This window comes from Phoxinus phoxinus (genome assembly GCF_949152265.1).
Source record: "Phoxinus phoxinus genome assembly, chromosome: 23".
NCBI classification, from domain to species: domain Eukaryota; kingdom Metazoa; phylum Chordata; class Actinopteri; order Cypriniformes; family Leuciscidae; genus Phoxinus; species Phoxinus phoxinus.
The window spans coordinates 19,852,799-19,866,209 of record NC_136898.1 but is presented as its reverse complement, the minus strand read 5'-3'; the positions used below and the strand labels follow the sequence as shown (position 1 = coordinate 19,866,209).

Sequence of the window (13,411 nt, the reverse complement as noted above, 5' to 3'; positions counted from 1 at the left end):
CCAATCACCCGCAGAAATCAGCACAAACCCACCAAGGGAAAAGAAAGCATTTAGTGTGAAAATTGTAAAGCTAAAGTGTAAAAACTACACTTATAGTGGTTTTTATATATTTACTATATCAACTTTGGGCAATTTTTTGATAAGTTAACTTATTTAACTTTTATCATGTCTTCATTATTTTTGCTGCTTTTCAAATGCCTTTTATGTAATTTTTTTTTTTTTTTTGGCTTGAGATATTTGATATACAAGTGATCTATGAAGGAAACAAAGAAAAATCAAAGTACTGTAACTATCACTTGTGAGCAGAATATGTACAGTACACTGTAAAAAAAAAAAGATATGATCAATAAGTTCTCACAACGTATGTTTTTACATTACAGTATCATCAAAATAAGTTAGGCAATAAGCTATACAAGATTAACAAATTTTTAAGTTAATGTAATTTAAGTTGAAATTACTTAAATTAGAGTAGTCCAGGTGAAGTTGTTCAGAAAGAATCATGCATACCTGGCAAAATCAATGGCTTTGAAAGTATTAGTCTCTAATCCTTGTTTCTGCTGAATTTTTGAAGCTGCTTTAAGCATGGACTCTTTTGTCTGATAGGAATTAAAGTAGAACTCGAACGAGGCGTCAACGGCGTACTGCATCACACTGACCTGTCGCAAACGAAATCAGAAATATATGTAAACAACCGATACAGACCAGAAAAACAGGTTAAATAAATTGTACACAAGCGGTCTGACTGGCCTGAGTGCTTTGAGGTCCAATGTCTAAGTTTTCCAAAAGTTTCTTGAGAAAAGCGACGATTGGTTCCCATGGGTATATACTGTTGGATCCATCCAAAACAATGGCAATGTCCATAAAACTGCCACAAGCTGTTCGAAAGAGAAACGAAACAACATAAATGTTCATATTCTGCTGGGGATTCACAATGGAGATTAAGCTGACCAGTAAACTTTCAGAGACAAGACATGGAAGTGTGTGTACTTTGAGTGGCAGGGGAAAAGACGGACTGGAGTGTAAACTGTGGGCTCACTTCAGCACAGATTCCTGGGTAAAAGTACAGACTTCCACAGAGTTGAGCCCACAGAGGACCGCATGTCTGAAACACAAACACAAATATAACTTAATATAATAATAACTGAGCACATGACATCCCACATAAACTAACTGAAAACACAAGTAGAAGAACCTATTTTTCAAAGAAGCAGTTTTTATTATTAGAGCCACACGATTAATTGTTAAAAGATTGCGATCTCGATAAAAAAAACCCACACGATATTATTCCTAATTGGCAACGGTTACTAGAGTAACTTGATACTTCAAAGAACAATTTTATCAGTTATACTGTTACACCAGCAGATGGCGACAAGTGACATTTGTAATTAAATCATTCATCAAGAGATTAGTTCAAAAACGCTGATTCATCCAGTAATGAAACAAGTCTTTATGGGAGAGTTATTGGATCATTCATTCAAAACGATTTTTTGGTGCTGCAGCAATTAACATTTAGTCAGAACCTCTAGTAAATTGCTTGTTATTTTGTTTAGTTGTCTATTCAGAATCGTGGGAGAATCATTCGTGATCTCTATTTAAAAAAAGAAAAAGAAAAAGTGTGATTCTCAATTAATACAGAATCGTGCAGCTCTAATTCGTATTACAAACAAACAGGGAACTTCTCTTAGTGCAGGTCCCAAAATAATAGAAAATCTAATGTAAAATGTATGTTACAAAACTTTAGCGGCATTTCTGCAAAATGACATTACATTGCTTCTTACACGTTTCATGGAAATTTCAAGTTGAAAGGCCCAGTGATTGTCTGTAAAAGCGCATTCATTTTTATCCAAAACAGATGAACGTGAATCTGACAACGCTTTATTATGTTGGTTGTTGTTCGTATGGCGGCAGTTCGGAAATGAAATTTCCGGTGAGTGGCGCCACAAGGTTATTGCTCTATTGAGTTTGAAAATAACATACCACATACACGATGTGTCAACTAAAGCAAACGTGAGATTAGAGCACATTTGCTGAAGCAACAATGGCATTTTAGCTTGCTTCTACACTTATTGTGAGTCCTGTTTTATCTCAAGAGTATTGTACCAGGTGAGCTACCGGGCAAGTTTACCACATCAGAAAAGCCACATATGGAGATGAATATGTGAAGCAAGTCGAAATCTATTAGTTTACATATCATGCACTTTTGAGATCATAATAGTATTGTACAAAGAACCGCAGAAAAATAAGTCTTTATTACAGTAATTGATAATCTGCCTATGTAATCATAATTTGTGTAAAAAGTTGTTGCTGTTTTACTGCCACTAGTGTTCATTTCAGAAAATACATTGAATTGTATGTATACAGTAGGTACGTTTTGGGATTTTTGCATAAATGTATGTAGAGGTACACTTTTCCAATGAGCCTGCAATGCATCTGTCTTACCATAAACCCGCTGTTTTTGGTTGTTGGAGTTAGAGTAAGACCTAGACTCATGTTGATGTTGTTGTTGTTGGGGATTTTTGGCATATCGACTGAATCTGAGGGCATATTAAACATAGTGACATCTTCACCTTTACTTCATAATATTGCATAATTTCTTATTAAAAATCCAAGAATTTGCTATTGAACTTCACAGCATGAGATTGCTCTGTGAACACTGTTTTGATGTACTGTATCTCACTGGGAATGATGGGGAATGTTTGCTTACTCTGAAGGTTAAGTGGCTGACAGCTGGTTCCAGGCTTGTTAACCTCACACTTATAGATATCTCCCTTCCGATTTTGATCGTATCCCTTCCACGGAGAACCCACGAGGAGCCTGAGGAACAGTATTAGGTGTTGGTTTAGTACTTCTATCCTGAAGTACAGGTTCAGGTGAGTTTGCGGAGCACATAGCAGTTATTCAGGATATTCTACAAGACAGGATCGCAGAAACAGATTTAATGAACGGTAGCCGTAGGGTGTGTTTTTGAAAGCGGTTCCAAGATTATGTGTGTAGGTGCACCGAACATCCAATATATAATCTAAACACACCCACTAAATTACACAGAATATCACTGCAAGGTCATCATAATGTGATAAGGTGCTCTGCCCAGACTAAACACAGCATTCCTTGTTAAACAGACACATTGCACAACAGCATATATATATACAGTGGAGAGAACAAGTATTTGATACACTGCCAATTTTGCAGGTTTTCCTACTTACTCATGTAGAGTTCTGTAAAAAAAAAAACACATTGTATGATTTTTAAATAATTAATTTGCATTTTATTGCATGACATAAGTATTTGATCACCAACCAACCAGTAAGAATTCCGGCTCTCACAGACCTATTAGTTTTTCTTTAAGAAGCCCTCCTGTTCTCCACTCATTACCTGTACTAACTGCACCTGTTTGAACTCGTTACCTGTATAAAAGACACCTGTCCACACACTCAATCAAACAGACTCCAACCTCTCCACAATGGCCAAGACCAGAGAGGTGTGTAAGGACATCAGGGATATAATTGTAGACCTGCACAAGGCTGGGATGGGCTACATACAGGACAATAGGCAAGCAGCTTGATGAGAAGGCAACGACTGTTGGCACAATTATTCCAGCGCATGTCCAGGCCCGTCTGAAGTTTCCCAATGACCATCTGGATGATCCAGAGGAGGAATGGGAGAAGGTCATGTGGTCTGATGAGACAAAAATAGGGCTTTGTGGTTTAAACTCCACTCGCCGTGTTTGGAGGAAGAAGAAGGATGAGTACAACCCCAAGAACACCATCCCAACCGTGAAGCATGGAGGTGGAAACATCATTCTTTGGGGATGCTTTTCTGCACAGGGGACAGGACGACTGCAGCGTGTTGAGGGGAGGATGGATGGGGCCATCATGTATCGCGAGATCTTGGCCAACAACCTCCTTCCCTCAGTAAGAGCATTGAAGATGGGTTGTGGCTGGGTCTTCCAGCATGACAACGACTCGAAACACACAGCCAGGGCAACTAAGGAGTGGCTCCGTAAGAAGCATCTCAAGGTCCTGGAGTGGCCTAGCCAGTCTCCAGACCTGAACCCAATAGAAAATCTTTGGAGGAGCTGAAAGTCCGCATTGCCCAGCGACAGCCCCGAAACCTGAAGGATCTGGAGAAGGTCTGTATGGAGGAGTGGGCCAAAATCCCTCCTGCCGTGTGTGCAAACCTGGTCAAGAACTACAGGAAACGTATGATCTCTGTAATTGCAAACAAAGTTTTCTGTACCAAATATTAAGTTCTGCTTTTCTGATGTATCAAATACTTATGTCATGCAATAAAATGCAAATTCATTACTTAAAAATCATACAATGTGAATTACTGAAATAAATTAACTTTTGCACGATTCAAATTTTTCGAGTTTCCCCTGTATATATATATATATATATATATATATATATATATAAACAATTACGCTACTTAAAATAAAATACATTTAAACAGAAATACCTCAAGTTAACCTAAATGAGAATGTGAAATGTTGATCAGGCAACTAGGCTACCTGAAATAAAGTAAGACCATTTCAACTAAAACTTTTTATGTGTTTTGGCCGTTGATTTACACACCAATGGCGTTTTGGAGGCCTGAAAACGCAAACTTTTGAAAACGGGTTTCAACGTGCACGTTTTTGAAAAGGATACCATTATTGCCTCCGTGGAAGTAAACCACAAAAACGCAAATTTGTGAAATTGAGACGTCATGCGTATGTGTATTACGTGTTCAGAGCATTGTGTTTCTTTACAAAGTGACATCGCCACCTAATGGCCTGGCATCAATAATCCAGCGTTTTAGTCGTTTTCACGGATGTGTGTGAACCTGGTGTGAACGGGCATCGTTTTGACAATGTTGCCGTCTGTAGCCTACGTGGAAAACACAAAGAAAAACGTTTCTGTTTTTAGTACAATCATTGTTGTGTAAACGTACCATAAGTTTAAGTGTATAAATTTTTTTTAATATATAAATACACTTAAAGCTGCCGTCGGCAACATTTTTTTGATCAAATTCAGTGAAATTGACACTATAATCCGACAGAACAACATAAATAAGGTGGTTTTAGAAAAAACCCTGAGCTTCTAACTCCACCTGGAGCGTGTTATTTTGTTTTGCAAAAATCCACCGCTCCCGGATGATCGGGTCTAATCAGCGCAGGGGGTGTGAGATCTGACTGTCAATCACAGGTCGTGCACAAATCACAGATCCCCCTCCCTCGCGCAGACGCGGACGTTACAATATCACATGCACACGACACGCCTGAAGTTCGCCTGAAGATTGTACGAAGCGTGATGGCAGAGAGAAAATCTAATAACAAGCTTCCAGTTCCTCGGTTATTGCTATCTATGGATAGATTAGCATGGGCAGCCTACCTCCGAGTCTATGGTGTTGATCGATGCTGAAGAGACGGACGCGTTCACAGAAAATCAGGTACACACGCACTGACGATGGGCGGGTGCTCGTTGGTAGTGGGGGAGGGGCATGATAGTTGTAAACATTCAACATTTTGTCTAAGTCCACTCAATCTGCCAGACTTGCCGACGGCAGCTTTAAACTTATGTTATTTCAGTTGCCTTGCAATACTAAATAACTAAAACTAATTACAAAAACACAACATTTCTAAACTTTAAAATGAAAATAAAACGGACAATACAAAAATAATACTAGAATAACACAATATATATGTTATTATTTCAATTAAACATTCAAATTAAACAGACAACATTTATAAATTTAAATAGAAAACTACATGGTAACAGGGTTGCAAATTTAGACTAAATGAACTCAGCCAGCTAATTTTGAGAATAGTAATTGTTTTTTAGTTACTGAAAAAATTGTGTTTATCATAAATGAAAGAAAAGGAAATTGTTAACATAACAGAGTTGAATGGTTTAGATTGACAAACAACATCAATACAATTGTGTAAAAATTAAGAAAATGGAATTACACTTACTTTTGTTCAAGCCATGTTACTTACGAACTGCTGCAATTTAATAACATCTTAAACATGTTTGTAATGGGAAAAATCATGCAGTAACAGGGTTGCATGTAAAATGTCTGACACAAATATTATGTTTTTGGTCATTAAAATAAGTTAATGATTAACAGTATTTTGAATATCAACTCAGGAGATCATATCAAAAGTTTGACATTGTTGTAAGATTGTAATTGTTGTATAATGTTGGACAGGACAAACATCAGCATTTTAAGAGGATACAGACATATGAAGCAGTTGACCACCTTAATGAGATAGTTTATCTATTTAAGAGTTCTCACGACAACAATTTATTTATTTTTTTGCTTCTAATGAGAAAAGTAATGGGATACTAAATAAGGAAATTTCAGGGGATTTTAGAAACTGACGTACACCAATATTCAAAATAAGTACATCAGAATATGAAACGGACTCTGGGTAATAATGACTCATTGTCCATGGAAACGGCTGTTAGGGGTCTCTAATGTGTATTGTGGGAGGCCAAACCAGATCAGTCAGACGGAGCTAATGCTGGACTCACAGTGAGACTGATGACATCAGCACCATTCACAAAAGCACGAACCATCAAACTAACATGATGTCACCAAAACCTCCCAATGCAGCAGAGCCCACGCGTGAGCAGGAAGTGCCTCATCTGACCTGTTGCACAACACGGGAATGTTGAGAAATACTCTCATAAAGTTCGTCTAGACTGGGAAGGTGAGCAGAAGCGAACAATAACACACTTTATGGCCACAACAAAGTATATGAATTGACCCAGCAGTCATTATAGAGTTATCAAATGTTTAGCAAAATTGTGCAGTTTGGATGAAAGTTTTCTTTGTGTTTTAGAGGAAAGACTGTATATTATACCAACCAATTGTGTGACTTATTGCGGTTGTTTTAGAGCATGTGTTAGTATAGCTATTATAGGAACGAGGGGAAACCCTACATTTCCCTTGCAGATTCTAAAGAAACTTTATTGCGATCTCCCGGATGCAGGCAAATTGAATGAGCACAGGAAGTGTGTGTGCTGTATATTGAGTGGATTGATATACTGAGGGGAAACAACTATCAGCTATCAGTGTGTGTAAGACATGCATACTGCAGCAGGAGTGGCCCTATGATTTCCACGATGTGGAAAATGCAGAATCCATTTGGATGAAAATTTTGGATAAAAAATAAAATAAAATAAAAAATTGGCTTTTGAAATAAATCTCTTCTTTGCCAAAGGAATTGTTTAATTTTCATTTTGAAAATCAAAACACACAACACAAGGCCTAGGGCTCTATTATTTTAAAAGTTCAATAATGTATTGTATTGTTAAAGTTTTAATAATTAAATTGATTAGACATGAATTTTGATTATTAAAATGTAATTTAACCAATCAAATTGAATCCAGAAAAACAGATTTCATAGGGCCCTAAATATTACATTTCTCAATTCTCTTAAAATTCTAATAAGTTGTTCTTGTCAATACTGGATGCGCGTGCATTCAATAGAGGCAAAACCGCTAACAGGTGTTATGCCGAGTTCTGCATTTTCAGCATCATTAATCCTGTCTAATATGGTAATTTTGATAAAACATATATTTTTTTTTCAGGATTATTTGATGAATAGAAAGTTCAAAAGAACGGCATTTATTCGAAATAGAATATTTTGTAACATTATAAATGTCTACTGTACCTTTCGATCAATGTAATTCATCCTTGATGAATAAAAGTATTGATATACTTACATTTTCGGCGGTTAGTGTAGTTTACCGCACAACAGCTCCGTGTCATCTCTGTTTCTGTAAAGAGTGCTGCTTTTTGCCGCCTAGTTGCGCGCGCATCTCTGTGATGACGTTGCACAGAAACCCGTACTATAAGTTTCACGATTCAAATTAATTACACGATTTTTGATTACTAAAATTTCATTTAAGTCCATAAAAATTCTAATGGAATTAAAAAAGTTTTAAAATTTAAATTAATTATAATTTTTGATGTCTAAAAAAAATAATAATAATTCCTGAAAAACATTACTGGAATTTTGGGGGGAAAAATGTAATAAAAGGGAATTTGGGAACAGATTTCGAGCACTAAGCATGGCCTGTTGCTCTGGTCATGTGACACCCCTCGAAATCCAATAAAACTTGAGAAATAGGATATAGTTTTTCGAGTAATGTTAGTATTTAAATGTTCCTTTTGTAGAGAATGTATTTGGAAATTAAAGAGTATTTTTAATTCTCAAATAAAACTACATCCAACATAGGGACAAACACAACTCTCACAATAATTAAATAAAACTATAGCACGCAATTCCCATTATATTTTATCTTACCATTTTCCTTGACCGTTGCTGAACTGTTGTACAGAGTAACCAAACTGTTCTTCTGCAGACCCTGAGAAGATCTTAGCTCCAGAAGTCCCCACATTAAAACCCTGAGAGTTATCGATGCTGAAACCTGTTGAGACATGCACAAATCAGTCTTTTGTCTTAACAAATACATCCATAAAAATATTATAAATCAACAACACATCTGGTCTGATACGCAGCATAATAGTCTCTGAAATGGAGTTGTATTTTTAATAGGTATGTGATATAGACATGCCCCAGCACGAATGTGAACGAGTGCCTGTGTGCAGGACAACTTTGATGTGGAGATAGTAAACAATATTTAGTCATAAACACAGAGATAACCTCCTCTCTGTATTTTGGAAGAGCTTTATGGGTCAGTGACACGAAATAATAATAAAGAGTATCAAATCTTTTTAATAAAGTTTTCTTTTCAAGAATTTGACTTCAAGTTGATTTAGAGCTTCATGAAATGTAGAAACATGCCTGAGCAGGGTTTCTCTCTGATGACTCAACGTATGCTCTCAAAGCTCCCTGCGCATCTGCATCTTAATCCTGCTATCTCGGTTTATCTTTTAACGTTTAATCTGAAGTTCAGTAGAAAAGGGATAAAGGGATAAAAATATCTTTGAGTGACACAATCCATAACATCATGAATGAGGGAACATATAGTATCTCCTCTTACAGAGTTCTCCATTCATTATGTATAGAGACAGTCATCACACAAAGAGAGCCTTTAAACAGTGTGTGTGTGAACGCATGGAACGAGACAGAGGAAGAATTAAGCATGGACATGGGCGGAGGAAAAAAGGAGAGGTCAGACAGAGGGGTTAAAGAGAGAGAGAGAGTGTGTGTGTGTGTGTGTGTGTGTTTCCAGTCCAGTGCCTGTGTATAGACACTGATCTTTGACACCATTCAGACAATGGCTTCGACAAGCATCCTGCAGTGCTACTACACCATTTTAACCATGATGTTTTGACATGTGGGTTGATTACTAATAATAATCTTGATAAAAAAACATGCTAATTACAGCGATCCTATAAAAATAACCATTTAAAAAAAAAACTTGTACGACTATGGTAAGTGGAATGGTGTTATGGAATGGAGAGGTTCCATGGATGTTAAAGACTCTATAGGAACCACTGATACCAATGAAGGACCTTTGTATTTTAGATTGTAAGTGTGTTCATGCCATGTCGTAGTTAGTGTAAATTTGAGATTATGACAAAAGCATGTGTCCACTCGAAGCACCGATTAATTTCCCTCTTTCAGTTCAAATTAATAGTTAGCACAGCATGTTTGCATATGAAATATGACATCATATAGCATGCAAATGCAAAAAAAAAAAAAAGATTAAAGGGGTGGTTGAGTATATTTTCACTTTTCTAACTTTAGTTAGTGTGTAATGTTGCTGTTTGAGCATAAACAACATCTGCAAAGTTACAACGCTCAACGTTCAAAGCAAAGGGAGATATTTTCTTTTAAAGAAAAGGACTACAACAAACAGCTGGTGGGACTACACGACATTCCTCCGGGTTTAGTGACATCAGCAAGTCTAAAATGTACATAAGCCCCGCCCCCGGGAACACAGTCCATGTTGAGAAGAGGAAGAGTTGTTGTAGTCGAGCACATTTGTGAGTCAGCTCAAACTTTAGCATCCGTCTTTTCACATGCAATAGAAAGTCACGCTGTGTGCATCTCACAACAGTTCCTATACGAGCGATTTATAGATTACCATGACAGAATATGCTAATTGAAGATAGTTAACTCCACATCAGCAACATAAATTACCATTCATAGATTGGTCCTGTTGCATTCTACATGTTGTCACGTCAGACGACAAAATAAATATACATCGCAACGCGACGAAATAAATAAAAAACATGTTAACTTTCAAACTCAGTGAGAACAAACAAGTGTATTCCATGACAAAGATTATTTCAGTCACCTAGTGTGTAGTTTTAATATTGTTAAAATGGTTGTAGGCTAATATTTATGAATTTGATAGAGATACTCCGCCCACTCTTCTGATTGGCTGTGACATTTTGTATGGATTTGGTTGGTGTGGACAGACAAATTGCTTGTCACTGTAATTTCATTGCATGGCCTCTGGTTCAGCAAAATGGTAACCACAGAAACTTCAACACAACATAAACCTTGTAAATGTTGAATAACTTAAAAACTTGAACAAACACTAAAAGGTCTTTCTCTTTACTCAAAAACTCATAAATAACACTCAATTTTAATATTTACATTCGAGTTTCAGCAAAGCATGATGGGAACTAAAAATCAACTTAATGCCAACCAAAATTATTTGTGCAATCTCAACTCTCAGAAAAAAAGATTGTTAACTTAATTTTAAACATTTGAAAATGAAATTGAATGCTAATGACGATCAAAATACTCAAGAATTGTGTTGCTACAGCTCATTTTGTTTAAATTTTGATAACCCTCAAAGTGGTTTTGGTTTTTTGGTTTTGACAAGCAGAGCGTGGGAACAAATGAATAGACATATAGGGCCTGTTCAAAAACCCACACATGCGATCTCTACCACCGGTGAGTGTGTGCATGCAACAGGAAGTAAGTGTGCAAGACTGCCCCAGGTCTTAAAAATAACAAAGCTCATTGCCCTTAAACGCACACTAAACCCACACTAAGAGACTCCCACAGTGTTCAGGACCTCAAGTGCCCTGAAATCACTAGATGTCAAGGAAAATATTCCACTGTAAGCTAAATGAATTAGATATTACATAATTTGGCAATAAACAAAGTGTTGCACATTTTACTGGTGCAAAGATGGGTAGGTCTATATGTATTTTGTACAACATTTTTGTTTGTGACGTTTTCCCCTTTAGCAGTTAAAAACAAAACTGCACGCATTTTGCAGAAGAACATTGTTTTGGTTGTGCTTTGGTGACTGTGCGGATGACTTTGGTCATCCTACTGCTTATAAAGCTGTCACTTCCAAGTTTAAAAAATGAAATTTCTATCATCATTTACTCACCCTCAAGTTGTTCCAAATCTGTTTTAGGTTACACTTGACTTTATTTGATAGTCCACTTTAGACATTCTACTAACTAAGTAACTTTTCAACTACATGTCAACTAACTCTCATTAGAGTATTAGTAGACTGTCAGTAGACTGTTATGGTTATGTTAGTTAGGTGTTACACAGTGAATACTGAACAGACATTCAGAAGTTTATTTTAAAATGCCAAGTATTGAAAATCGAAATAAAGCTCTGTAAGCATTTGCATTTTTTCACCACTGTAAGTCTGTCCTATCAGTTAATCAAAAGTTCTGGACACACTTGCTGTGTTCATGCCCAATTGAACACTTGGGTTATATACAGGAAATATGTCATGACTCATGTAAGTAGATAATGGGTAAGCAAAGACCGCAGATGTTAGTATTTGAGGGAGTTGAAGGCTTTCAGGGGATATTACGTATTGCATGTAAAGCACCCATCAGCCCGTGTCATCTGTTTCACGAGAAAGAAAATGAATGCAGTATTGATTATTTAGTTTTTTTTACTGAACAAAAAGTAGCATTTCATTTTTCATTTTTTTTAATCATTTTTGAATGTGAGACATTAAAAAATGATTAGTTCACTTTAGTTAAATGTCTACTTTTTCTTGGTAGTCAACTCTGTTATTTTTCATTTTGTACAGTAAAAAACTGAATAATAAATACTGCATTCATTTTCTTTCCAATAAACATTTAGTACTTTCCAGACCTGGAGAACATGGTTAATAGCTCAAATAATTCTAAAAACGGTCAACCCTGTTACCTGAGGCACAGCCATATCTCAATATAACTACACATTTAGACTGAGATGGCATGATTCAGCTATTAACACTTAAAATCTTTTTTTTTCTTCTAATATAATGTTTAAAATCATACAGAAACGCACTTTTAAAAAAAGTCACCAAAATCACCCTTTTGTTTTTCAGACTGCATATAGTTTACATGCACATCATACTTTATACAGTGCAGATAGACAACAAAAAATAGACAAATATCTGTTGCTCACAGACCCAAGAAAACAAAAAGAAAACTATTTTCTCAAATACACTGAGTTTTATTTCACCTCCAACACAATTTAGCACTGTAGTCATTCAATTTGGTCGAATTAATACAAAAAATAAAAATAAAACTAGCATATTTGCATAAGTTGGCTATACTTACATATAACAGTGAGAAGTACCTGCAGCATGTTCATTTTTAAGTCCACAGTGATATCCAGCATCAATGTGAGCTCACCAGTGTATCTGCATCTAGTTCAGTGTGAGTGTGTGTGTGTGTGTGTGAGTGTGAAACAGTGCTATGAATGAGAGGCTGCTCAATGCAGAGCCATGGGTGGAGCGTGAAGACCAGCTCCACCTCTCTGGATGTAAACCCCTCTGGGCATAATGGGCTCAAGCACACCCTAAGCCCACACATAACTCTATCCCTCCTCCCATGACGTCCAGAAAGCTGGAGCTCGACATCTTACATTTTTTTTCAATCGCTATGACAGTTTTTTCAATACATTTAACAAGTTTCCTAAACTCTTAACACAGTTAGCACAACATCCGTCTTTGTAGGCTATACAATTAACACATTTCTTGTTGCTTTGACACAAAATGCATACAGTTAACACACACATTTAAAATGCTTGAACTTATTTTGCACAGAAGCTCAACCAAGACCAAAACAATGTAATTTTACAGTCAATTTTACAAATGCTTTCACACTGTATGTCAGAACAGATAACATCATGCTCTAAACATAACTTATATAGGCTAAAGTCAAAGTGAACAGCTGTTCATATTGTGAATTGAAACACAAATATATCCCCTGTATTTTATTCCATTGCTGATGAGAAACAGCTTATTGAAGTTATGCAAATATATAAATCACAGCTGATTCCCATCTAGGAAGCACACTCAGGTGTTGAGGTTCTTTCAATCGCATGATCATATGTTCTAAAAGAGGACTCTTTGAGCTGATCTGAAAGCTCCTAAATGAAGAACAGAAACTTGCTATTGTCAACATGGTGATTCCTGACAATGAAATAAAACTGAAGGACATTCAGTCCAGAGTTGTAGAGGACAACCTT

The 13,411-nt window shown here is 36.4% G+C and overlaps 1 protein-coding gene across 3 annotated transcripts in view; it reads right to left on the bottom strand.

Moving 5' to 3' along the window:
- Positions 1–13,411, bottom strand: part of itga2.2 (integrin, alpha 2 (CD49B, alpha 2 subunit of VLA-2 receptor), tandem duplicate 2) — a 24,981-nt gene extending 11,570 nt beyond the window's left edge. Inside the window, exons 1-7 of one of the 3 annotated variants that reach the window (XM_079600146.1) lie at positions 12,499–13,411; positions 8,297–8,420; positions 2,705–2,814; positions 2,440–2,534; positions 988–1,102; positions 748–875; positions 508–656 (exon numbers count right to left, since the gene is read on the bottom strand). In XM_079600146.1, the coding sequence (XP_079456272.1) occupies positions 508–656; positions 748–875; positions 988–1,102; positions 2,440–2,534; positions 2,705–2,814; positions 8,297–8,420; positions 12,499–12,559 (782 nt within the window). In that variant the 5' untranslated portion in view covers positions 12,560–13,411. The remainder of the gene's footprint in view (positions 1–507; positions 657–747; positions 876–987; positions 1,103–2,439; positions 2,535–2,704; positions 2,815–8,296; positions 8,421–12,498) is intronic. The other 2 variants (XM_079600147.1, XM_079600148.1) reach the window with 2 other exon arrangements.